At 36.9% G+C, this 25,415-nt stretch overlaps 1 protein-coding gene across 2 annotated transcripts in view; it reads left to right on the top strand.

The window, feature by feature from the left end:
- The window catches only part of LOC132553990 (ankyrin-3-like), a 33,311-nt gene that overhangs the window by 6,955 nt on the left and 941 nt on the right, over positions 1–25,415 (top strand). For both annotated transcript variants that reach the window (XM_060218286.1, XM_060218285.1), the window contains 20 exons: positions 944–1,066; positions 1,476–1,717; positions 2,656–2,728; positions 4,097–4,224; positions 4,662–4,765; positions 5,223–5,379; positions 5,642–5,736; positions 12,266–12,341; positions 12,602–12,699; positions 12,977–13,103; positions 14,144–14,214; positions 15,163–15,268; positions 15,678–15,752; positions 15,857–16,073; positions 16,609–16,820; positions 17,192–17,331; positions 20,166–20,236; positions 22,543–22,630; positions 22,765–22,859; positions 23,617–23,944. In XM_060218286.1, the coding sequence (XP_060074269.1) occupies positions 944–1,066; positions 1,476–1,717; positions 2,656–2,728; positions 4,097–4,224; positions 4,662–4,765; positions 5,223–5,379; positions 5,642–5,736; positions 12,266–12,341; positions 12,602–12,699; positions 12,977–13,103; positions 14,144–14,214; positions 15,163–15,268; positions 15,678–15,752; positions 15,857–16,073; positions 16,609–16,820; positions 17,192–17,331; positions 20,166–20,236; positions 22,543–22,630; positions 22,765–22,859; positions 23,617–23,944 (2,626 nt within the window). The remainder of the gene's footprint in view (positions 1–943; positions 1,067–1,475; positions 1,718–2,655; positions 2,729–4,096; positions 4,225–4,661; positions 4,766–5,222; positions 5,380–5,641; positions 5,737–12,265; positions 12,342–12,601; positions 12,700–12,976; positions 13,104–14,143; positions 14,215–15,162; positions 15,269–15,677; positions 15,753–15,856; positions 16,074–16,608; positions 16,821–17,191; positions 17,332–20,165; positions 20,237–22,542; positions 22,631–22,764; positions 22,860–23,616; positions 23,945–25,415) is intronic.

Raw genomic sequence — 25,415 nt, 5'->3', positions numbered from 1 at the left:
TGACTCCTCCGACCCCTTATAGACCTGCTCTTGTCCATAAGTACATGTTAAGTTTTACAATCGGTCCTGCATGACTCCTCCGATCCCTTATAGACCTGTCTCTCGTCCGTAAGTACACATTAAGTTTTACAATTGGTCCTGCACAACACCTCCGATCCCTAATAGACCTGTCTCTCGTCCGTAAGTACATAATAAGTTTTACAATTGGTCCTGAATGACTCCTCCGACCCCTTATAGACCTGCTCTTGTCTGTAAGTACACATTAAGTTTTACAATTAGTCCTGAATGACTCCTCCGGGCCCTTATAGACCTGCTCTCGTCCATAAGTACACGTTAAGTTTTACAATTGGTCCTGCACGACTCCTCCGATCCCTTATAGACCTGTCTCTCGTCCGTAAGTACACAATAAGTTTTACAATTGGTCCTGTTCTTGTCTGTAAGTACACATTAAGTTTTACAATTGGTCCTGAATGACTCCTCCGACCCCTTATAGACCTGTCTCTCATCTGTAAGTACACATTAAGTTTTACAATTGGTCCTGTATGACTCCTCCGATCCCTAATAGACCTATCTTTACAATTGGTCCTGTGCGACACCTCCAACTTGTATAGACCTGTCTCTCTATTTCTGATGACTGAATTCAGAATACATTACAATTACGTGTAAGTCTTTGTTGGATGACTTACACAGTTACATGCGAGTCTACATCTTTACAACCTCTACCAGACTTGACATTTGGCTACAAGGTTATCCCAATGCACTCTGGAAGAAATTGGTATTTTTACTGCATTTATGGTGAGCTTAATGGTTAAAAATAAGATTTGAAGTTTTTTTTTAAATTTTTGTTTAAATGACGTGTATTTCATGTAGTGTTGTTTTTACAAGAACACATTACTATGATATTAAGATGACTGAGACTTCAGGTAATTTTGATGATGTTCAGGTGTGGACACTTTGTTAGAGGATGGTGCTGGGTTACTGCACCATGCCTGTGTGTTCAGGAGAACAGAGATCATCCAGTATTTGGTCCGTGAGGGTGTATCACCATTACTGAAAGACAAACAGGGTGAGTTCTAAAAGGTTTTATCTCTCATTGAAGCAAAGCAAAACACTTATTTCTGCAAATCTGACATTTATGATGAACTATGAACTCAAAATCACTACTTTGTCAATAGGTAGGATCCGTTATAGTAAACTATGATCAATAGTTTACAGTTATGCATGACTCTACATATGTATAACCTCTAGTGTTTGTGAATACTGGTGTTTGTAATTTTTATTTTCTGTATCAAAATCCAGACAGTGAGAAAAAATACATATGTAAACATAGGACCCATCACATTTAGCATGAGGTGATATAAAAGGAGAAGAGAAAGTTGAAATAAAAATCAGAATGTTGTTGAAATTATTAAAAATATTACTACATACAGTACACTCTTGATAAAAGTATCAAAATAAATTGTGTTTTTATTCAGGTAACACTGCAGACCAGTACTGTTTCTCCAATGAAGTACGTCGGTCCTTGCCTACAAAATACCATACTCAGACAGGACGAGCATTAAGTGGGGGAGTAAGTACAGGAAGAGGTACAGGAGTGTGGGGTTTAAGTCCCTATAATAGGGTTCATCTGTTACAGCCAAGTATACAAGATAAGGATGTTATCTTCACAATGGCAACGACTGTTGGATCTCTGATGGAGCTACAGAAGAGATTACAGGTGATTGTATTATAATGTCAGATTATCTATTTATAATGGGACTTGTTTGGTCATCTGACCTGTAATTTTTCGACCTTGTCTAAACTTCAACATAGCAGCCAGGGAGACCATTGTTTTCAAACTTCTTCTCAAGTTTAACCAGTGGGATTGAGCTCCAACATGTCTGAAATGATCCTGAGGTTGTCCTGACCAAGTGTTGTAATTTTTCATGTTGGTCTGAAATCCAAGATGGTCACTAAAGTCGCCATCTTGAAAAAAAACATATTTTAAATTTCTTCTCCAGTTAGACTGATGCCAATGAGCTAAAAATTTGTGGAAATGTTAAGGAAAGGTAGCCAACAAAGTGTTGGTATTTTTCGACCTTGTCAAAATTTTGACATGGCAGCCAGGAAGGCCATTTTGTAGCAAGATGGGTGCAATCATGGTTTTACTATGCATCACCTTTTTCAAACTTCTAAGGTTTCACCAGTGGGATTGAGCTCTAACTTGAATGCTGTCTAAAAACTTATAGTTACAGTTACCTATTGCTCACCAAACCTACCATCTTCATTATGGAAAAGATCTTCTTAGTAAGATTTATTCAAAGTAGAAGAAATAACTCTTCACCATGCTAAAAGTTTTTGTAGTCAAATGACCATTAAGGTCCATATGCCTCTGGTCTTTGAATTGGAGCTAAACTGAGAACTTTCACCAGCCTTTTGGTCTGTCATGTTCTGCATTCTGTCATTCTCTGATTTTAAACATTTAACATCTGATTCTTATATCATAAGTCAGCATACAGTGGTTAAGTTACTGAAGATTTGAGAAGTCCATACTACTGGAGATGTTAAAGGGTTACTACGATAAGCAATAACTTAACAGTATAAAAAAGTGGGAGAACTGCATGTGATGTCATGATGTTGCAACATCTAAATAAAACCCTGTACACTCTTTTCCAGATGTTTGAATTCAATGTAAATACAGAATGTGATAATCAAGGAGACTTTATCATCCACGTAGCTGTAAAGGGAGGTAACTACACTCTTAATTGTTATTATCATTAATCTTGTGCTGTGAATTTAACTTTTAAGCACTGAATTTTCAGCACATGGCATTTATGGTAATTATAAAAGACAGAGCTTTGCAGGCAAATGTCAGGTTGAAGAGGAAAGATATAAATGAAAGGTACTTTACTCGATATGATTTTTGAGGAGAAATACATGTTCAGTAATAATATAATTTGTAATCTCTGAAAATAATAAAGTACGATATCACAAAACTATCACTGTGAAGTCAAGATGGCTGCCATTTTGGATTTATGATTTGTTATTGCTGTTTATTAGATGTGTCATTCTCAAATTTTTTATGTATGACAACTTGGTCCCTAATTGTGCATTTTCCATTTTTACACTGATTTTGGTTAGGCTCAATTTCAATGTCTTTTCAAAATTAAATTTTCATTGACACTTGATTTGTTTTATTGATATAACTCAATATATCTACTTAAAATAGTTTTAAAAGTTGATGGACATATGAAATTATGGTAAAAAGTACCTACAAAACAAGTGAAGACAAATTCCATTGAAAATGAAAGATTTCGCAGTACTTTGCATTGGTTAGTGTTTGGGGCATTCGTGTCACACCAACACTTCAAGGTTTTTTTCTGATATACTTAGCGATACTTAGTGATAATTTCTGGTACAGGATTTTTAGTCCTCTACACCAGACTCCTTATTTTTTTGATCTGGCTGTGTTTCTCTCATGCCACCTCCGATGTTAATATTGGCTCTATAGTTGTCATAAAGGAGTTCTTGGTCTTCCCATATGATTTCGCTCAAAATCGCATTACCTTGTACCAACACCTTTTATGATGAAAGTATTGTGTTAAGAAAAAGTTGCACTCATTGTGGTTTCTGTATGTTGCGAGCCACTTTTGTCTTTCCTAACTGTCCCGAGCAGAAATGCAGTCTAATATTTCAGACACTGAACATGTATTATATTTATCCGGCAACATTAATTGTAAATTCAGACTATAAACCTTGCAACACAATGTTGTATATTCCTTTTTTTTTTGACCTGATGTTGCCCTTACGCTGAATTTTACCTCATGACTAATACCAAAAGAACTTCAGTGGATTCACCAGTAACAGCAATTTTATGAATTTCATAAGTAAACCTGTAATTATGTCAAATTAATGCATGTGCCAAAATACAGGTGTCTTTCATGACTGCCAGAAACAGATGAAAATATATGTCAAGTGTATTCCGATAATGGCAGTTCCAGTAACAGGATAAAACAATATACACAAATTCATCATTGTGTTAACCAGCTCAAAAGTGATAATACACAAAAAATTTGACTGGTTTGTATACTATATTTGATTTTCCTCTGTAATGTAGGCCTTTGTCAGTTACCACTTCTCATGCTACTGGTAAGAATACAACAGGCTGATGTGGAACTTTGTAACTCTAAGGGAATGACACCTCTGATGATAGCTGCCCAGGCTGGAGATCCCATCTTATGTGAGGTACAGTCAAAGTTTCTTATTCACTAATTGATTGTAATTATGTCCAAACACTTGTATTTTCTTCTTTATTATCGCATATACAGCTAATTCTGTGATGGTGTGGACTAAAGCAAATGTAGATGTTTACTGACTGGTGACTGAGGGGATGTTTAACTTGAGCAGACTAAAGAACATGAAGATGTTTACTGACAGATGACTGAGGGGATGTTAGACTTGAGTAGACTTAAGAACATGTAGATGTTTACTGGCTGGTGACTGAGGGGATGTTAGACTTGAGTAGACTAAAGAACATGAAGATGTTTACTGACAGATGACTGAGGGGATGTTAGACTTGAGTAGACTTAAGAACATGTAGATGTTTACTGACTGGTGACTGAGGGGATATTTAATTTCCATTCTTTCAATATTCATTGTTTACAAATGTTGCTTTCCTGTAGGTTTTGATTTGTGTGTTTGGAGCCAGCCCCAACAAGTGTAATGTTAATAATGGAAAGAGTGCTCTTCACTATGCAGCCCAGTACAACCATGTGGACACTGTCAGGTACAATACTATACACAATGTCTCATATCTGATGTTTCATAAGCCTTTCATAATACACCAAAACCATTTTGTATTCAGAATATCTAATGAGCAGTTATCATTTCTTTATGTGACCTTCCAGTTAAGGTCAGATTTAGAGTTAGAAACACTGGGGATGGGGGCATTTTTCACAAGGTCAGATTTAGAGTTAGACACACTGGGGATGGGGGCATTTTTCACAAGGTCATATTAAGAGTTAGAAACACTGAGGGATGGGGGCCTTTTTCACAAGGTCAGATTTAGATTTAAAAACACTGGGGATTGGGGTCTTTTTCACAAGATCATATTTACAGTTAGAAAACACTGGGAGATGAAGGCCTTTTTCACAAGGTCATATTTACAGTTAGAAAACACTGGGAGATGAGGGCCTTTTTCACATATCAGTGTACTATATTATGCATGTATTTCAATGTTTCAGCTCTTTGATTCGCTGTGGAGCTGACTTTAATAGGGAAGATCACAATGGAATGAGACCTGACGATATTGGTATGAGGGGTTATGGGGAGGACTGTCTTAATATTATATCTGTACTCAGGACACAGAGATGTGAAAACCTCAGTCGCCTCACGGTTGAGGTAAGTTAGAGTGTAAAAATCTCCCTCAAACTGGAAATAGAAAGGTTTCAGCATCAGTCAATGGAATAATCTTAGGTTACGTAATTCACCTCATTGATATCAAGTATACTGCAGGGTGAAGTGAGTGTAGTATTTAAAAAGTCAAGGAACAGTTTCCCTGGTTTTACAAATCTTCTTACATACCAGAATTAGAATGATGATTTCTGGTCTCTCATTACCAGGTAAGAAACTTGCAAGTTGAAATTGAAGGTTTTATCTCTAGGGTAAACTTCGACCACAAGATCTGAGAGAGTCTGACCTGAGTGTGGTGAATGTTGACGGGTTCACTCTTCTAATGATGGCTGCTCTATATAACAGGTGAGTTTATGGCTGGGTTTGTTTTGTCTGTGTATAGCCCTAACTTGCTTATTATTCTGGCAATATTAACTAACATTAGTACAACCACAATGTCTTTGAAATATGAATTAAATGAATATACAAGTATACAATAAACAGATACAATATAAAATTGATAAAAATTTGTGAAAAATCTGTATGGCATCAAGATTTTGTAAATATCTCAATTTTTTAACAATCCTAATTATCAACATTTACACTAGACATGAAGAGGATATTTAGTGGAAATCACATATGTACTAATATGAAATATATTATAAATGATATTTAACAGAAAACCATTGAATTTTTACTGTAAATACATTTTTAAAGGAGAATAAAGCTGTTTTAAATGTAAAATTGATATTCATTAAAGTTCAGCAAATATCAATATGTTCATAGCTATTTGATAGTTTGATATTATACCAGACTGGATTTCCTGCCATAGTTGTAATACCCTCTGCTAGACATTGGTTTGAGATGACAGATCCAGACTAGATCAATTCTGTCCATTTCATTGACCATTATTTATGCATACCAAGGGGTTTGTACTTTCCAAGATAGTGTCTAGGGATCTTCTTGGATGTTTGCATTCATCATTTAGAATTAAATGTAAAAGTCACATGTTAGACCCTCACATGTTGCCTTTTTACCAGTCATTCTCCAATGAAAACTGGCTTCTCAACCACAGGAGAAGTCGTAGGAGATGTTCACCCATTGTTGTACACATGGTTACATCATCCCGATGCACACTTTTGTGTAATAACAAATCAAAGCCACATGTTGTATACATTATTATGATCTTACATGATGATGTATAGACTGTTCAGATCGTCCACGTCCATGGTTCATTGTCCATCTATCATTAAACAATTCTAGTTATTGCTGTTTGTTGAAAAATATTTCTCCAAATTTGATGTTTAGCTCACCTGGCCCAAAGGGCCATCTGTCCATCAACTTTTTTCTACAAATTGGTTCGAGTCGTGAACGACCAAGCAGATTTGGATCATTTTTTAGAAGCATCCTTTGGAGAAGAGGCACAAATTTTGTATAAATGGTGGGTCTGAAGGGTGAAGGGGAATCAATTTTGTATGAAAGGTGGGTCGTGTCATCCTGGGGTGGGAAATGTGGGGCCCAATAGTGGAAAAAGAATCAATTTTTTAATATCCTACTCCTCCTCCTGTATTAATGAATTGATATTTCCCAAATTTAGTCTGAAGTATTCTTGTGTGGGGGCAATCAGTTGTGTATAAATAATGGAATACAGCCCCTAATATTGTATAGGTGTGTAGTCGTCTCAGCCTCCTTGGGCAGAAGGGGCAGGGCCCAATAAGGGAAACTTAACTTCTTAAAAATCCTTCTTCCAGACAAGGATATTGTCCAAGTTTGGTCTGAAGCAATTTCATGAATAGTGAATTTGACTACTGGGTTTCTGGTAGATATGTTTAGTTGACACCTGTCTGTTGGGTTTCTGGTAGATATGTTTAGTTGACACCTGTCTGTTCGGTTTCTGGTAGATATGTGTAGTTGTTACCTGTCTGTTGGGTTTCTGGTAGATATGTTTATTTGGTACCTGTCTATTTGGTTTCTGGTAGATATGTTTAGTTGACACCTGTCTATTGGGTTTCTGGTAGATATGTGTAGTTGTTACCTGTCTGTTGGGTTTCTGGTAGATATGTTTAGTTGGTACCTGTCTGTTGGGTTTCTGGTAGATATGTTTAGTTTACACCTGTCTATTCGGTTTCTGGTAGATATGTTTAGTTGGTACCTGTCTATTCGGTTTCTGGTAGATATGTTTAGTTGGTACCTGTCTATTGGGTTTCTGGTAGATATGTTTAGTTGGCACCTGTCTATTCGGTTTCTGGTAGATATGTTTAGTTGGTACCTGTCTGTTGGGTTTCTGGTAGATATGTGTAGTTGTTACCTGTCTGTTGGGTTTCTGGTAGATATGTTTAGTTGATACCTGTCTATTCGGTTTCTGGTAGATATGTTTAGTTTACACCTGTCTATTCGGTTTCTGGTAGATATGTTTAGTTTACACCTGTCTATTCGGTTTCTGGTAGATATGTTTAGTTGGTACCTGTCTATTGGGTTTCTGGTAGATATGTTTAGTTGGCACCTGTCTATTCGGTTTCTGGTAGATATGTTTAGTTGGCACCTGTCTATTCGGTTTCTGGTAGATATGTGTAGTTGTTACCTGTCTGTTGGGTTTCTGGTAGATATGTTTAGTTTGTACCTGTCTGTTGGGTTTCTGGTAGATATGTTTAGTTGGTACCTGTCTGTTGGGTTTCTGGTAGATATGTTGAGTTGGTACCTGTCTGTTGGGTTTCTGGTAGATATGTGTAGTTGTTACCTGTCTGTTGGGTTTCTGGTAGATATGTTTAGTTGTTACCTATCTATTGGGTTTCTGGTAGATATGTGTAGTTGTTACCTGTCTGTTGGGTTTCTGGTAGATATGTTTAGTTGGTACCTGTCTGTTGGGTTTCTGGTAGATATGTTGAGTTGATACCTGTCTGTTGGGTTTCTGGTAGATATGTTGAGTTGGTACCTGTCTGTTGGGTTTCTTGTAGATATGTTGAGTTGGTACCTGTCTGTTGGGTTTCTGGTAGATATATTTAGTTGGTACCTGTCTGTTGGGTTTCTGGTAGATATATTTAGTTGTTACCTGTCTGTTGGGTTTCTGGTAGATATGTTTAGTTGTTACCTATCTATTGGGTTTCTGGTAGATATGTGTAGTTGTTACCTGTCTGTTGGGTTTCTGGTAGATATGTTTAGTTGGTACCTGTCTATTCGGTTTCTGGTAGATATGTTTAGTTGGTACCTGTCTGTTGGGTTTCTGGTAGATATGTGTAGTTGTTACCTGTCTGTTGGGTTTCTGGTAGATATGTTTAGTTGACACCTGTCTATTGGGTTTCTGGTAGATATGTTTAGTTGACACCTGGTAGATATGTTTAGTTGACACCTGTCTATTGGGTTTCTGGTAGATATGTTTATTTGGTACCTGTCTATTGGGTTTCTGTTAGATATGTTTAGTTGACACCTGTCTATTGGGTTTCTGGTAGATATGTTTAGTTGTTGGGTTTCTGGTAGATATGTTGAGTTGGTACCTGTCTGTTGGGTTTCTGGTAGATATGTTTAGTTGGTACCTGTCTGTTGGGTTTCTGGTAGATATGTTGAGTTGTTACCTGTCTGTTGGGTTTCTGGTAGATATGTGTAGTTGTTACCTGTCTGTTGGGTTTCTGGTAGATATGTTTAGTTGTTACCTATCTATTGGGTTTCTGGTAGATATGTGTAGTTGTTACCTGTCTGTTGGGTTTCTGGTAGATATGTTTAGTTGGTACCTGTCTGTTGGGTTTCTGGTAGATATGTTGAGTTGGTACCTGTCTGTTGGGTTTCTGGTAGATATGTTGAGTTGGTACCTGTCTGTTGGGTTTCTGGTAGATATGTTTAGTTGGTACCTGTCTGTTGGGTTTCTGGTAGATATATTTAGTTGGTACCTGTATGTTGGGTTTCTGGTAGATATATTTAGTAGGTACCTATCTATTGGTTTTCTGATAGATATGTTTGTTGGTACCTGTCTATTGGGTTTCTGGTAGATATGTTTAGTTGGTACCTGTCTGTTGGGTTTCTGGTAGATATGTTTAGTTGGTACCTGTCTGTTGGGTTTCTGGTAGATATGTTTAGTTGGTACCTGTCTGTTGGGTTTCTGGTAGATATGTTTTGTTGGTACCTGTCTGTTGGGTTTCTGGTAGATATGTTTAGTTGGTACCTGTCTGTTGGGTTTCTGGTAGATATGTTTAGTTGGTACCTGTCTGTTGGGTTTCTGGTAGATATGTTTTGTTGGTACCTGTCTGTTGGGTTTCTGGTAGATATATTTAGTTGTTACCTATCTATTGGGTTTCTGGTAGATATGTGTAGTTGTTACCTGTCTGTTGGGTTTCTGGTAGATATGTTTAGTTGGTACCTGTCTGTTGGGTTTCTGGTAGATATGTTTTGTTGGTACCTGTCTGTTGGGTTTCTGGTAGATATGTTTTGTTGGTACCTGTCTGTTGGGTTTCTGGTAGATATGTTTTGTTGGTACCTGTCTGTTGGGTTTCTGGTAGATATATTTAGTTGGTACCTGTCTGTTGGGTTTCTGGTAGATATGTTTAGTTGTTACCTGTCTGTTGGGTTTCTGGTAGATATGTTTAGTTGGTACCTGTCTGTTGGGTTTCTGGTAGATATGTTTAGTTGGTACCTGTCTGTTGGGTTTCTGGTAGATATGTTTTGTTGGTACCTGTCTATTGGGTTTCTGGTAGATATGTTTAGTTGACACCTGTCTGTTGGGTTTCTGGTAGATATGTTTAGTTGACACCTGTCTGTTGGGTTTCTGGTAGATATGTTTAGTTGACACCTGTCTGTTGGGTTTCTGGTAGATATGTTTAGTTGACACCTGTCTGTTGGGTTTCTGGTAGATATGTTTAGTTGACACCTGTCTGTTGGGTTTCTGGTAGATATGTTTAGTTGGTATGTGTCTATTGGGTTTCTGGTAGATATGTTTAGTTGGTACCTGTCTATTGGGTTTCTGGTAGATATGTTGAGTTGGTACCTGTCTATTGGGTTTCTGGTAGATATGTTGAGTTGGTACCTGTCTATTGGGTTTCTGGAAGATATATTTAGTAGGTACCTGTCTATTTGGTTTCTGGTAGATATGTTTAGTTGGTACCTGTCTGTTGGGCTTCTGGTAGATATATTTAGTTGACACCTGTCTGTTGGGTCTCTGGTAGATATGTTTAGTTGGTACCTGTCTGTTGGGTTTCTGGTAGATATGTTTAGTTGGTACCTGTCTGTTGGGTTTCTGGTAGATATGTTTAGTTGGTACCTGTCTGTTGGGTTTCTGGTAGATATGTTTAGTTGGTGCCTGTCTATTGGGTTTCTGGTAGATATGTTTTGTTGGTACCTGTCTATTGGGTTTCTGGTAGATATGTTTAGTTGGTACCTGTCTATTGGGTTTCTGGTAGATATGTTTTGTTGGTACCTGTCTGTTGGGTTTCTGGTAGATATGTTTAGTTGACACCTGTCTGTTGGGTTTCTGGTAGATATGTTTAGTTGACACCTGTCTGTTGGGTTTCTGGTAGATATGTTTAGTTGACACCTGTCTGTTGGGTTTCTGGTAGATATGTTTAGTTGACACCTGTCTGTTGGGTTTCTGGTAGATATGTTTAGTTGGTGCCTGTCTATTGGGTTTCTGGTAGATATGTTTAGTTGGTACCTGTCTATTGGGTTTCTGGTAGATATGTTTTGTTGGTACCTGTCTATTGGGTTTCTGGTAGATATGTTTAGTTGACACCTGTCTGTTGGGTTTCTGGTAGATATGTTTTGTTTGTACCTGTCTATTGGGTTTCTGGTAGATATGTTTAGTTGGTACCTGTCTATTGGGTTTCTGGTAGATATGTTTTGTTGACACCTGTCTGTTGGGTTTCTGGTAGATATGTTTAGTTGACACCTGTCTGTTGGGTTTCTGGTAGATATGTTTAGTTGGTACCTGTCTGTTGGGTTTCTGGTAGATATGTTTAGTTGGTACCTGTCTGTTGGGTTTCTGGTAGATATGTTTAGTTGATACCTGTCTGTTGGGTTTCTGGTAGATATGTTTAGTTGATACCTGTCTGTTGGGTTTCTGGTAGATATGTTTAGTTGATACCTGTCTGTTGGGTTTCTGGTAGATATGTTTAGTTGGTACCTGTCTGTTGGGTTTCTGGTAGATATGTTTAGTTGACACCTGTCTGTTGGGTTTCTGGTAGATATGTTTAGTTGACACCTGTCTGTTGGGTTTCTGGTAGATATGTTGAGTTGACACCTGTCTATTGGGTTTCTGGTAGATATGTTTTGTTGGTACCTGTCTGTTGGGTTTCTGGTAGATATGTTTAGTTGGTACCTGTCTGTTGGGTTTCTGGTAGATATGTTTAGTTGGTACCTGTCTGTTGGGTTTCTGGTAGATATGTTTAGTTTGTACCTGTCTGTTGGGTTTCTGGTAGATATGTTTAGTTGATACCTGTCTGTTGGGTTTCTGGTAGATATGTTTAGTTGATACCTGTCTATTGGGTTTCTGGTAGATATGTTTAGTTGCTACCTGTCTGTTGGGTTTCTGGTAGATATGTTTAGTTGATACCTGTCTGTTGGGTTTCTGGTAGATATGTTTAGTTGGTACCTGTCTGTTGGGTTTCTGGTAGATATGTTCCATGACTTGTCCTGGTAGGCAGCACAGTCTATTGTTTCTGGTAGGTGAAACAAGAACCTTACTACTACAGTGTTGGCTGGTGAGATGTGAACACCAGTTACACACATTACAGTCTCTTCTGTAGAAACATCTTTTACATTGTTCTTTGACATTTTTTAAAAATATTTCAATGAGATGGAAATTACGTTTAATAGGTTACTTTGTAACTGATATAGAATAAAAACCTAATAAGAGCTAGGTCAGATGGCTGTATTTTATGTATCAATAATTCATGATAATTGATTCTGATTACAGAGTGGACAGCATGAAGGTCATACTGGATTTTGACAGCAGCAAAATAAAGTCCTATATTGATGCTCAATATTTCCAGGTAAACTTTTCTGATTATTTAAACTCGGTGTCCAAATTAAAATGTCCAAAACCATACCTCTGGATTAAAATCATGCATTTGGGGATACATGTAGGTCACAGGACCTGAAGTCTTACACTTAGAAATTTTATGAGAGAAAATTGAAGTAGCCTGCACTGATAGAATGCCAGTGGACTATTTGATTAATGTATTAGTTTTAAAAATGACAAAAAGATTTTGAGGAAATGATTATAGTTACTTGGTTTGTTATATTTGTGTAGATGACAGGTGTGTGTAAGGAAGGCCTCCAAACAGGAATGACTACCCTGGCTATAGCTGCTCATTGTGGACACACGGTTTGTGTGAGGATGCTGCTCCAGTAAGTCTGGGTGACACATGGATTTCATAAGTAAACAGAAATTTTGAAGTGAGGATGATTAAAACATTACTTGATTACAACTTATACAAAACCTCTGATAGTTATACTAACTTTTTAAGTATTACTATCAATTGATCATTCTCAATATTTACTTGTCGTAATCACCTGTACACACACTCATGATGGCCATCTGTTGTCTTAGTTGTCATGTTCATGTATTTCTTAAGAGACATCCTCAGGTTACTTCAGCTGTTATCCCTTTTAATTTCCATTTCAGACGGGGAGCTACCCCTGTGATTTGTGATGTTGAAGGCTATCTGCCATTACACCATGCTGTGTTAGAAAACATGGAGGAAGTTGTGGATGCAATGTTGGTTCCTGAATATTTTCCTTCTACATACAGTGTATGTCTTAATTTACTTATTAACTTTTGTTCAGGACCAGTTTAACTAGGAAGTTGTTTACCTTAAATGGCAGCTGCTATTGACTTAACCTTAAAGAAGTTATGTTCCTTGGCCTTGATGAAGTTATATGGTCCTTAGCCTTGATGAAGTTATATGGTCCTTAGCCTTGATGAAGTTATATGGTCCTTAGCCTTGATGAAGTTATATGGTCCTTAGCCTTGATGAAGTTATATGGTCCTTAGCCTTGATGAAGTTATATGGTCCTTAGCCTTGAGGGCATTATATGGTCCTTAGCCTTGATGAAGTTATGATCCTTAGCCTTAATGAAGTTATCGTCCTTAGCCTTAATGAAGTTATGGTCCTTGGCAGGCTGGGAGTGCTATGGTCCTTATCCTTGAGGAAGTTGTAGTACTAAGCCTTGAGGGCTTTTTGGTCCATAGCCTTGAGGATATTATGGTGCTTGGCCTTGAGGGCACTATGGTTCTTATTCTTGAGGAAGTTATGGTGCTTGGCCTTGAGGGCTTTATGGTTCATAGCCTTGAGGATGTTATGGTGCTTGGCCTTGAGGGTGCTCTGGTCCTTAGCTTCATTTACAACAGTACTGTTACACAATTTTCTCATCAAATATAAAAGGTACATTACAGATGTACAGTTTTCTTGTCAAGTGTTCTAGGTACGGTACTGGCATGCATTTTTCCTGCATAAGTGTACATGTAATTGTAACTTGATCGACTTTTGACAGAGAGACAAGATTGTATATGCAAACATCTGTAAAAAAAATATTGTTCCATCAGCAATACTTTTGAAAAATGAACTGGTGAGAGAGCTGTCCAAACTAAAATATAATGCAGTTTTAACTGCTGCACATTGAAATAAAATTGGCGAATCCATGTTTCAGGTTTCAGGGATCAAGATCTCATAACTGTTTATGAAAATGTTTAAGCAAGTTTGTTAATCAGCACAGAAACAAAGAGGGTTCATGTCTTGGATATTTTGTAGTCTGTCGTTTGATCTGTCTATTGTTTATTTTCTGTTTTCAGGGTTTACACCAAGCCTGCCTAATGAGTAAGACTGCATCTTTAGACAGAAAACTACGAGATGCTTGGAAATTGTAATTGATTTATACTCAGTTTCATTTCTACAAAAATAACCAATTCAGATAAATTGCTTCATACAAAAATTCAAAATAAAATCACATTATTCCACAGAGGTAAAATCATCATTTGACGATGGTGGGCTATTTAAATCACTACCTCTGTTGTCTCTCTGTCTTTCAATACACAATTCTAGTCATTCCTATTTCTTGAGAAGTACTGAATGAACTTTTCTCATAGTTATGATGGTTGCTCTTGGTCCTTAGTTGTACACTCTTGACTTTGGGATGATCAGAAAAATAAAATGGCTGATAGGTGGCCATCTTGGCTTCTGACAGTGAAAGTTTGTTATCATTATTTCTTAAGAAGTACTCGAATCTTTCTGAGATTTTGTATAATGTAGGTTATGCTTTGTCTTACTTGTGTCCTTTTGGTTTTGGGACTGATCAGAAAACAAAATGGCCAAATTCCTTATCATGAAGAACAAGAACTGAAGAAAAGATAGAAAAAAAAAGAAAAAGATCCAACTTTATGAAAGAAATAAAGTGCAAAATTATGATGGGTGCCAAGATCCCTCTTGGATATCTTGTTAAGCACCCAATGATGAAATAAATTTTGCAATGATCACCCTTTCACATAGACAGGCAGATGTCCATCTTTTCATGTTAACTTTTCTTCGACCTCAGTCTACCTATTGTAATTCTTGTCATTATCAATTTGAACTGATAATACAGTGGTTCTTTATGTAGATAACATCCATGAGTTCTAACATTCTGGCTTTATAAGGTCAAAGTCACAGTTACTTAGATAAATTTGCTTTTGAAACAATGAGAGCTCAAACATGTTCTCACCACTGTTGCTACTATTACAGTACAAGGGCCCTTAGTAAAGTCTGGTGTGACAGTGAAAACAGAATAATGAGCCCCTTGCTGTACACTATAATCAGCTGTGTTTGTTTATCACAGACGACAAAAGAAAATCGTGATGACTGAGTTGATGTCATGTGCAATGAATGGGAAAGCAGAGGAACTTTATTGCCTCCTCGAAGATGGCGACAACATTAATTCACAGGTGAGAGACGTTTTACATATAGAAATGTTGTTTAAGGATGGATGGACCATTAAGGGCATATCTGTGCATGTCCCTGCTCAATATATTTGATATACAAGATACACTCATATAATTCAGCCAGACAAGTAGCTGGTATAATTCAGCCAGACGAGATGCTGGTATAATTCAGCCAGACGAGAAGCTGGTATAATTCAGCCAGACGAGAAGCTGGTATAATTCAGCCAGACGAGATGCTGGTATAATTCAGCCAGACGAGATGCTGGTATAATTCAGCCAGACGAGATGCTGGTATAATTCAGCCAGACGAGATGCTGGTATAATTCAGCCAGATGAGATGCTGGTATAATTCTGCAGAATTCTTGTGATGTACCTTCCCTTTGTTACTCTCTGCTTTTGTGTTTTCTCACAGACTGGTGTTGGCAGTTATCCCTTATACCTTGCTGCAGAAAATGGCCATTTGGAAGTTGTCAGACTTTTGTGTGAGGTATAGTTGAAATGTGTTTATAGTTACAGAATTGCGTTGGTGTGTGTCTGTAGTTACAGAGTTGAGTTGGTTTGTGTCTTTTATAATTTGATCTTTGATTTCAGAGAGGAGCAGATGTGAGACAGCGCCATGTTTCTGCTGGGTCCACAGCCCTACATATAGCAGCTAGGATGGGCAAACTGGACGTTGTCCAATATCTCCTCAAGTTCACTTCCACATATAGTGATTTGGAAAATCGAAGTCAGTGTGGTGGACACAAAATTGATGTTAATGCTGTGAATTCTGATGGAAAGACACCTCTACAGTTAGCTGCTGAGAATGGTTTGTTGCTGTCTGATTAGATGAAAAGTTCAATAAATTAGAAAGAAATTGATGTGGTATGCTTCAAAGCAAACTCTTATCAATAGGGGATATATGTTTCTTATTAAACCACTCTATAATATATATATATAGATGTAATAAGTATATGCAAAACCCTTTAACTGGCAAATTCTGAGACTTCTTTTGAGTATATGCTAATTGCCCTCCAAAAAAAAACAACACAAAAGCAAAAAAAAAAATAAAAATGAAAAATAAAGATAAAAAAAGAAACCACATTTGTAAAGGATATGAAACTTCATGAAGTACAGTGTACAGTCACACTTTGGACACATCCACCCTGTATCTCTTTGATTTTCTTCAATGACATCACAATGGGAGAGTTGAGAAAGTTACAGCTTACAAAGGACATGGCACTGATAACAGAGTAGTTGATATGTGATAAGTTGTAATCTATCTACACTGAAGAATTTGCTCGAGATATCAAAGAGGAAAATTATATCATTATTATCTATGTCACTTTTCATTTCTATAACAGGCTACATACGAATCGTGAAACTGCTGTTGTCACAGGGAGCAACAACAGCACTTCTCAATACGAACGGTGTCCTGTTCTCTCTACCGGAGTACGCTTATGGTGGAGTGTTTAATGAAATAGAGTACCATCGACACAAACACACAAATGAGGTGATGAAACTCATACGGGACAAATCCAAAAAGAGGCTGCAGGAGCTTCGAAAGATATGGATGGTATGTTGAATTTAGCTCATATATATTCTTCCTTTATTACCTTTCCAATTGTAAGCATCTTGTTGTTAATTTTTTGACAATGATAATTATAACACTATGTAACCACCACACACTGCTTACTTAAGTGTAACCACCTAACACTTTTTACTCAAATATTACTGCCTGAATTTAAGTCACACAATGGAGCCACACAATTTGATATTTGGAGCTCTTGGCCTCATATTGGTAAGAAATAATATTTATGCTGCCTCATACTCTCAACTTTGACATTCATAAATATTTATTTACACCTAAGTCTGTAATCTGCACCATTTTTTTTAGAATATTTATTTTTAACTTTTAAAGCTTTGCATTCCCTGTTATTTTTCAAGCCTCGATTTGATCACAACCTGCGGGACAGAAATGGTGACACACCATTGATGGTTGCGTGTAAACTGGGTCGTACTGAGGTGGTAAACTTCCTGTTAACATCAGCTGTCTACAAGCAAGTCAACACAGATTCTGACCCTGGGTATGTTTGTCCTTACTAGTTTGGTGAGGCTGCATTGGGAGAAGACATTTCTATAATACTGTTATATTTGTGGTCTGGAATCAGGAGAAGACATTTCTATAATACTGTTATATTTGTGGTCTGGAATCAGGAGAAGACATTTCTATAATACTGTTATATTTGTGGTCTGAGTTGGGAGAAGACATTTCTGTAATACTGTTATATTTGTGGTCTGAGTTGGGAGAAGACATTGTGGTCTGTAGTTGGGAGAAGACATTTCTATAATACTGTTATAGTTGTGGTCTGAGTTGGGAGAAGACATTTCTGTAATACTGTTATATTTGTGGTCTGTAGTTGGTAGAAGACATTTCTATAATACTGTTATATTTGTGGTCTGTAGTTGGGAGAAGACATTTCTATAATACTGTTATATTTGTGGTCTGAGTTGGGAGAAGACATTTCTATAATACTGTTATATTTGTGGTCTGAGTTGGGAGAAGACATTTCTTTAATACTGTTATATTTGTGGTCTGAGTTGGGAGAAGACATTTCTTTAATACTGTTATATTTGTGGTCTGAGTTGGGAGAAGACATTTCTGTAATACTGTTACATCTTTGGTCTGACTTGGGAGAAGACATTTCTGTAATACTGTTATATTTGTGGTCTGGAATCAGGAGAAGACATTTCTATAATACTGTTATATTTGTGGTCTGAGTTGGGAGAAGACATTTCTATAATACTGTTATATTTGTGGTCTGAGTTGGGAGAAGACATTTCTGTAATACTGTTATATTTGTGGTCTGAGTTGGGAGAAGACATTGTGGTCTGTAGTTGGGAGAAGACATTTCTATAATACTGTTATATTTGTGGTCTGAGTTGGGAGAAGACATTTCTGTAATACTGTTACATCTTTGGTCTGACTTGGGAGAAGACATTTCTGTAATACTGTTATATTTGTGGTCTGGAATCAGGAGAAGACATTTCTATAATACTGTTATATCTGTGGTCTGACTTGGGAGAAGACATTTCTGTAATACTGTTATATTTGTGGTCTGAGGTGGGAGAAGACATTGTGGTCTGTAGTTGGGAGAAGACATTCCTATAATACTGTTATAGTTGTGGTTTGAGTTGGGAGAAGACATTTCTGTAATACTGTTATATTTGTGGTCTGAGTTGGGAGAAGACATTTCTGTAATACTGTTATATTTGTGGTCTGAGTTGGGAGAAGACATTTCTATAATATACTGTTATATTTGTGGTCTGAGTTGGGAGAAGACATTTCTATAATACTGTTATATTTGTGGTCTGTAGTTGGGAGAAGACATTTCTATAATACTGTTATATTTGTGGTCTGAGTTGGGAGAAGACATTTCTATAATACTGTTATATTTGTGGTCTGAGTTGGGAGAAGACATTTCTATAATACTGTTATATTTGTGGTCTGAGTTGGGAGAAGACATTGTGGTCTGAGTTGGGAGAAGACATTTCTATAATACTGTTATATTTGTGGTCTGAGTTGGGAGAAGACATTTCTATAATACTGTTATAGTTGTGGTCTGAGTTGGGAGAAGACATTGTGGTCTGTAGTTGGGAGAAGACATTTCTATAATACTGTTATAGTTGTGGTCTGAGTTGGAAGAAGACATTTCCACATGCTGTTCAGTGTGCTGCTTGCTTGAATTGAGGTATAGTATTAAGATAATCTATGACAAACATGTAAAGCTACAACTGTGAAATTAGTAAAAATTTCTGGTACATTCACTACATAATGTTTGTATGTTTCGTGTCTACATGTATCGAAAAAAAATATCAATGAGAGTTGTTTCCCTTGATAGCCGACTTTTTAACGATTACCAACCACATCATCTTGTCTTGGTGAGTTTAACACTAGAATGTGAACACTGAATTGTTATACATGTATCTTGGGGAATATGCTATTGGTTAATGTGGTACAGTATATCGATATGTTGTTTTCCCTTATAAATCTGTATTTATCTGTTTATTTTGCATGAGATGGTCTGTTGGTCAGTATTTAAACAGCATATCTATTGTGTTACAATATTATCTATTTGTTTTACAAGAGATGGTCTGTTGGTCAGTATATAAACAGCATATCTATTGTGTAACAATATTATCTATTTGTTTTACAAGAGATGGTCGGTTGATCAGTATTTCAAACAGCATTTTATTGTGTAAAAACCTTAATATCAGCTTGTTTCAAACTAAGCAATTATCATTTAATTTTTTTTCTCGCTCTTTAATGCTTGTTAAAATGGTCAAGATATTTTGTCTATTTCACCTTCATCTGATGGTAGCAAATGTGGAGATGGACCTTTATCGCTGAATAACAAACGTGTGCGATTAATCTCTCTCTGTGTTTGAGATTTATGTGTAAAGGATATTTAGTAACTTACATCAAATTCCCAGCATGAGTTTTCGTCTACTGTAAAATTACTCATTAGGTTCAAATTTCATGATTATCAAAACTGAATTCCTGTTTCATGGTTATATCATTTCATGAATGGATGGCACTAAGCATGACTCCTATTTTTAACACTCTTGTTAAATTTGATTGTTAACTATTCAGTACAGGACCAGTAATTTTTTTTATTCTGAAATAAAGTTTGATTTTTAACCATTCCATAGGGAACCAGTAATTCTTTTTACCCAAGGTATACCCACAAATTCTCAGTCATGGAAGTTAATGATTTGACAGTACTTACCTTATGGGCACATGTTTTAATTGGATAGAAACTCCATGTATTTTAGTGATAAATTCATTGTTAATAAAGTCATTAAGTACATTTTTATTGTTTAACTCCAGGAGTTTGTAAGACTGTGCTGTGTGTTACAGGTCCGACTCAGACACGGACTCGGGAGTGCTTGACACTGCGACAGTTACCAGTGATAACACAAGGCTAGAAGGTATAGATTCAAGAACAGAAAAACATTTGTAGTAATTTGGTACGTTTGATGGTGGTGTAAGACAAAATCAATAAGGACAGAATGTGGATTAAAAATTGAATTGGTAAAACAATGTCAGTTAAGAAAGGCAGTGGATTTAAAACTGAATTTGTAAATCGATGTCAATTAGGACAGACAGTGGATTTAAAATTTAACTACAAGTAGTTAATCAAAACTCTAATAGTCAATGAAATACAAAACGATTTTATTACCATAGCTTAATATTTTTCATCTTGTGTGACATTGTCCTTGAAATGATGTCTGCACCATATTGTGTGACATCGTCATTGACATGATGTCTGCACCATATTGTGTGACGTTGTCCTTGACATGATGTCTGCAACATATTGTGTGACGTTGTCCTTGACATGATGCCTGCACCATATTGTGTGACGTTGTCCTTGACAGGATGTTTGCACCATATTGTGTGACGTTGTACTTGGCATGATGTCTGCACCATATTGTGTGACGTTGTCCTTGGCATGATGTCTGCACCATATTGTGTGACGTTGTCCTTGGCATGATGTCTGCACCATATTGTGTGATGTTGTCCTTGGCATGATGTCTGCACCATATTGTGTGACGTCCTTGACATGATGCCTGCACCATATTGTGTGACGTTGTCCTTGACATGATGCCTGCACCATATTGTGTGATGTTGTCCTTGACATGATGTCTGCACCATATTGTGTGATATTGTCCAACAACATTTTGAACAGGTTGTCGTCTATGATATTCTACTTGTAGGAATTGCTTACTGATCAGCTACTGGTAGACAGAAAAACATTTGTAGTAATTTGGTACGTTTGATGGTGGTGTAAGACAAAATCAATAAGGACAGAATGTGGATTAAAAATTGAATTGGTAAAACAATGTCAGTTAAGAAAGGCAGTGGATTTAAAACTGAATTTGTAAATCGATGTCAATTAGGACAGACAGTGGATTTAAAATTTAACTACAAGTAGTTAATCAAAACTCTAATAGTCAATGAAATACAAAACGATTTTATTACCATAGCTTAATATTTTTCATCTTGTGTGACATTGTCCTTGAAATGATGTCTGCACCATATTGTGTGACATCGTCATTGACATGATGTCTGCACCATATTGTGTGACGTTGTCCTTGACATGATGTCTGCAACATATTGTGTGACGTTGTCCTTGACATGATGCCTGCACCATATTGTGTGACGTTGTCCTTGACAGGATGTTTGCACCATATTGTGTGACGTTGTCCTTGGCATGATGTCTGCACCATATTGTGTGACGTTGTCCTTGACATGATGCCTGCACCATATTGTGTGACGTTGTCCTTGGCATGATGTCTGCACCATATTGTGTGACGTTGTCCTTGGCATGATGTCTGCACCATATTGTGTGACGTTGTCCTTGACATGATGCCTGCACCATATTGTGTGACGTTGTCCTTGGCATGATGTCTGCACCATATTGTGTGACGTTGTCCTTGACATGATGCCTGCACCATATTGTGTGATGTTGTCCTTGACATGATGCCTGCACCATATTGTGTGATGTTGTCCTTGACATGATGTCTGCACCATATTGTGTGATGTTGTCCAACAACATTTTGAACAGGTTGTCGTCTATGATATTCTACTTGTAGGAATTGCTTACTGATCAGCTACTGGTAGACAGAACAATTCCTTACTAAGAAATAGGTACTACTTGTAGACTGACCGATTCCTGAGTAAGAAATAGGTACTACTTGTAGACTGACCGATTCCTGAGTAAGAAATAGGTACTACTAGTACACTGACCGATTCCTGAGTAAGAAATAGGTACTACTAGTACACTGACCGATTCCTGAGTAAGAAATAGGTACTACTAGTACACTGACCGATTCCTGAGTAAGAAATAGGTACTACTTGTAGACTGATCGATTCCTGAGTAAGAAATAGGTACTACTAGTACACTGACCGATTCCTGAGTAAGAAATAGGTACTACTTGTAGACTGACCGATTCCTGAGTAAGAAATAGGTACTACTAGTACACTGACCGATTCCTGAGTAAGAAATAGGTACTACTTGTAGACTGACCGATTCCTGAGTAAGAAATAGGTACTACTTGTACACTGACCGATTCCTGAGTAAGAAATAGGTACTACTTGTACACTGACCGATTCCTGAGTAAGAAATAGGTACTACTTGTACACTGACCGAATCCTGAGTAAGAAATAGGTACTACTTGTAGACTGACCGATTCCTGAGTGAATTGTAGTACATTTATCTCTTATTTCTTTGCAGGTTATGAAGACTCATTTGAAAACAAAAGCTCAACATTGCAGAGGAAGAATTCTGAGTCTGACAGTGGTGAAACAGGAAAAGGACATTGGTAAGTGTGGTGACATGATAACCAACAGACAATGGTAAGTGTTTGTATTTGCTTGCGAGGGCTCCTAGAAGGATTGATATAGATGATGTTGTATATGCCGTTACACATGCTGACACTTGATATTTATATTCCAGGGGTCAGAGGAGCGGAGAAAGCTCTCGACCTCCAAGCCGAGTGGAGAGCCTTCTTAGTGATGTAGATAAGCCAAAAGGACTGTCCATCTATCATGGTAGGTTGGTTTTACTTCAATATACAGTCAGTGCTAAGAATTCTTCTGAATGTAGCTGTACTAACAACAAGTTACTATTTTCCTAGAAGGAAAGCATACCATTGGGTTACACTCTGGCTCCTCCTCTGGAGGCAAATCTCTCTTGATAAGCAGGTCAAAGTCAGCACTTCATGTAGATGCTTGGACTGACTGACCTCTATGTGGCAGACATTTTTTTATTAGCCATGACAAGAAGCAAGAAGGATACAAAAGTCCTTCAAACATAAATAGGTAACTTAGGATTTCATTCGGTTTCTAGACTAAAAGCACACCAGGCCTCATGAAGTTTGCCAAAAGTAATTACCTGTGCTTTGAGGTCAAAGGGGTCAAAGTTGTTAAAACAAATATCTGTTGATTAATTGAGAGGTCTAGAATTATGATATTTTAGCCTAAAACTGTCTGAGAGGAAGCCCAACAAAGTTGTGAAGAGTTACCTTGACTCACATCCAGTCATCAGAATGAATAACATGGAATATCATCTCATCACTACATTTCACATTATTTGTAATATTACACTACTAAGAACCAAGTGTCAAGTAGACTTGTTATGTACCTTGCAGTGTTTATCTTTCTCACAACATTTTTATATTTCAAATACATAAGAATTGTGCCTGAAACTCGCTTGAAATGACGCCCAGACAATACTAAGTTACCAATACTTTTATTTGATAGAAATTAAAGGTTTAATCTGCTTAGGTTACAAAATATACTTTTCTAGATGGATTTGTCAGCCATGTGTGTGCTGTCAGCTTGCGTGATGGTTCATTGCCCATTCACCGCTGCCTAGAGGGAGGTGATCACCATACAATAGTTGAGAGCTTGCTACAGGCTGACACTACCTGCATCAATACCCAGAATTCTGCTGGTCTGACACCACTACATCTCGCTTGTAAATTGATCAGAAAGAAATCTCTCGACAAGCTCCTGGCCACAGATGGTATTGACATCAACCTGTTGACCTTGACTGGTCAGCTAGCCGAGGAAATCACCAATAACAAGACAGTCATAAAACTCGTTCAAAAGGCCCGTAAAGGTCATCCAGTCAGGTAGGTTAACAGATGGAAACAGTTAATGCAATACCTTGATTTCAGACATTTCTAATCACTTATTAGGTCTGGTGACCTATTGAAGGTAGCTGGTCTCTACACTGGAACCAATTTTGATAAATTTTGCACTAACAGAATTTTTATATAACAGAATTTGCATTAACTTTGTTTTTTGTGTATTGTACAGGAATGTAGATAGGTTCTAGATCGTGTACAGGAATGTAGATATATTCTAGATCGTGTACAGGAATGTAGATATGTTCTAGATCGTGTACAGGAATGTAGATATGTTCTAGATCGTGTACAGGAATGTAGATATGTTCTAGATCGTGTACAGGAATGTAGATATGTTCTAGATCGTGTACAGGAATGTAGATATGTTCTAGATCGTGTACAGGAATGTAGATATATTCTAGATCGTGTACAGGAATGTAGATATATTCTAGATCGTGTACAGGAATGTAGATATATTCTAGAATGTAGGAATGTAGATATATTCTAGAATGTAGATATATTCTAGATTGTGTACAGGAATGTAGATATATTCTAGATCATGTACAGGAATGTAGATATATTCTAGATCGTGTACAGGAATGTAGATATATTCTAGATCACAACACAATATGACGTCATGTATGGTGCCATGTTGACAAATATTAATTAACACATACAATAGCTTAACATCAATCATGTATATGACAAGGATTTTCATGTAATTCTTCCTGTAAATAGACTGAAAAGTTTTTTATATCTTGATGTTATAGACACAATGATATAAAAAAAAAAACATGAACAATGTAAAAATAGATTACTATTATAAAACCATCAGATGTATTATTGTCAATGTAGTTTGGATGACAGTTAAATAATCATACAAACAGATATCATTCTATTTATCATTCATATTGTCTCACTGTCACCACTTTCAAAGGTCATTTTTGACAGGTAAAAAGGGTCAGATGGACAGAAATTAAAATTATCTTACTCTTTGTACCCATATATTTTAGAATTGAAAATTTTTTCAGGCAGATAATGTGTAACACTGATAACTTCTAGATCTAATATACCACTCAACAAGAGAAAACTTCTGATCAAATTCACGAAGACCAAGAATCATATTACTTTGTATTTATTTGTAATGGTATGCTAAAATTTCTCATATAGATATCCTTGGCTTACTTTAAGGTCGTAGGGACCAGACATGTTGAAAATCTCAAAGAACATGATATTGAAAAGCAATTATGTTTAAGTTTGTGGTGGGGATGGGTAATGTGAATATTGATGGATTACCACGAATATAAAAAGTCGAACTTCAGTGGTCACTGTTGGCTTGAGTGAAAGGTAACTTTAACTATGATCATGGGGTAAATTGGATTACAATTGAACACTTAACGCTGTTAGAGTCTTCTTTTCAAGTTCCAAAAAAGTAATTAAGGATCATAATATTTCACCAAAACACATCTTCAAAATC

Source organism: Ylistrum balloti, unplaced genomic scaffold (genome assembly GCF_031769215.1).
Source record: "Ylistrum balloti isolate Yb309-2 unplaced genomic scaffold, AGI_CSIRO_Ybal_v1 Utg370370, whole genome shotgun sequence".
Lineage (NCBI taxonomy): Eukaryota > Metazoa > Mollusca > Bivalvia > Pectinida > Pectinidae > Ylistrum > Ylistrum balloti.
The sequence above is the reverse complement of the archived record's forward strand: the minus strand, read 5'-3'. Positions and strand labels throughout refer to the sequence as shown.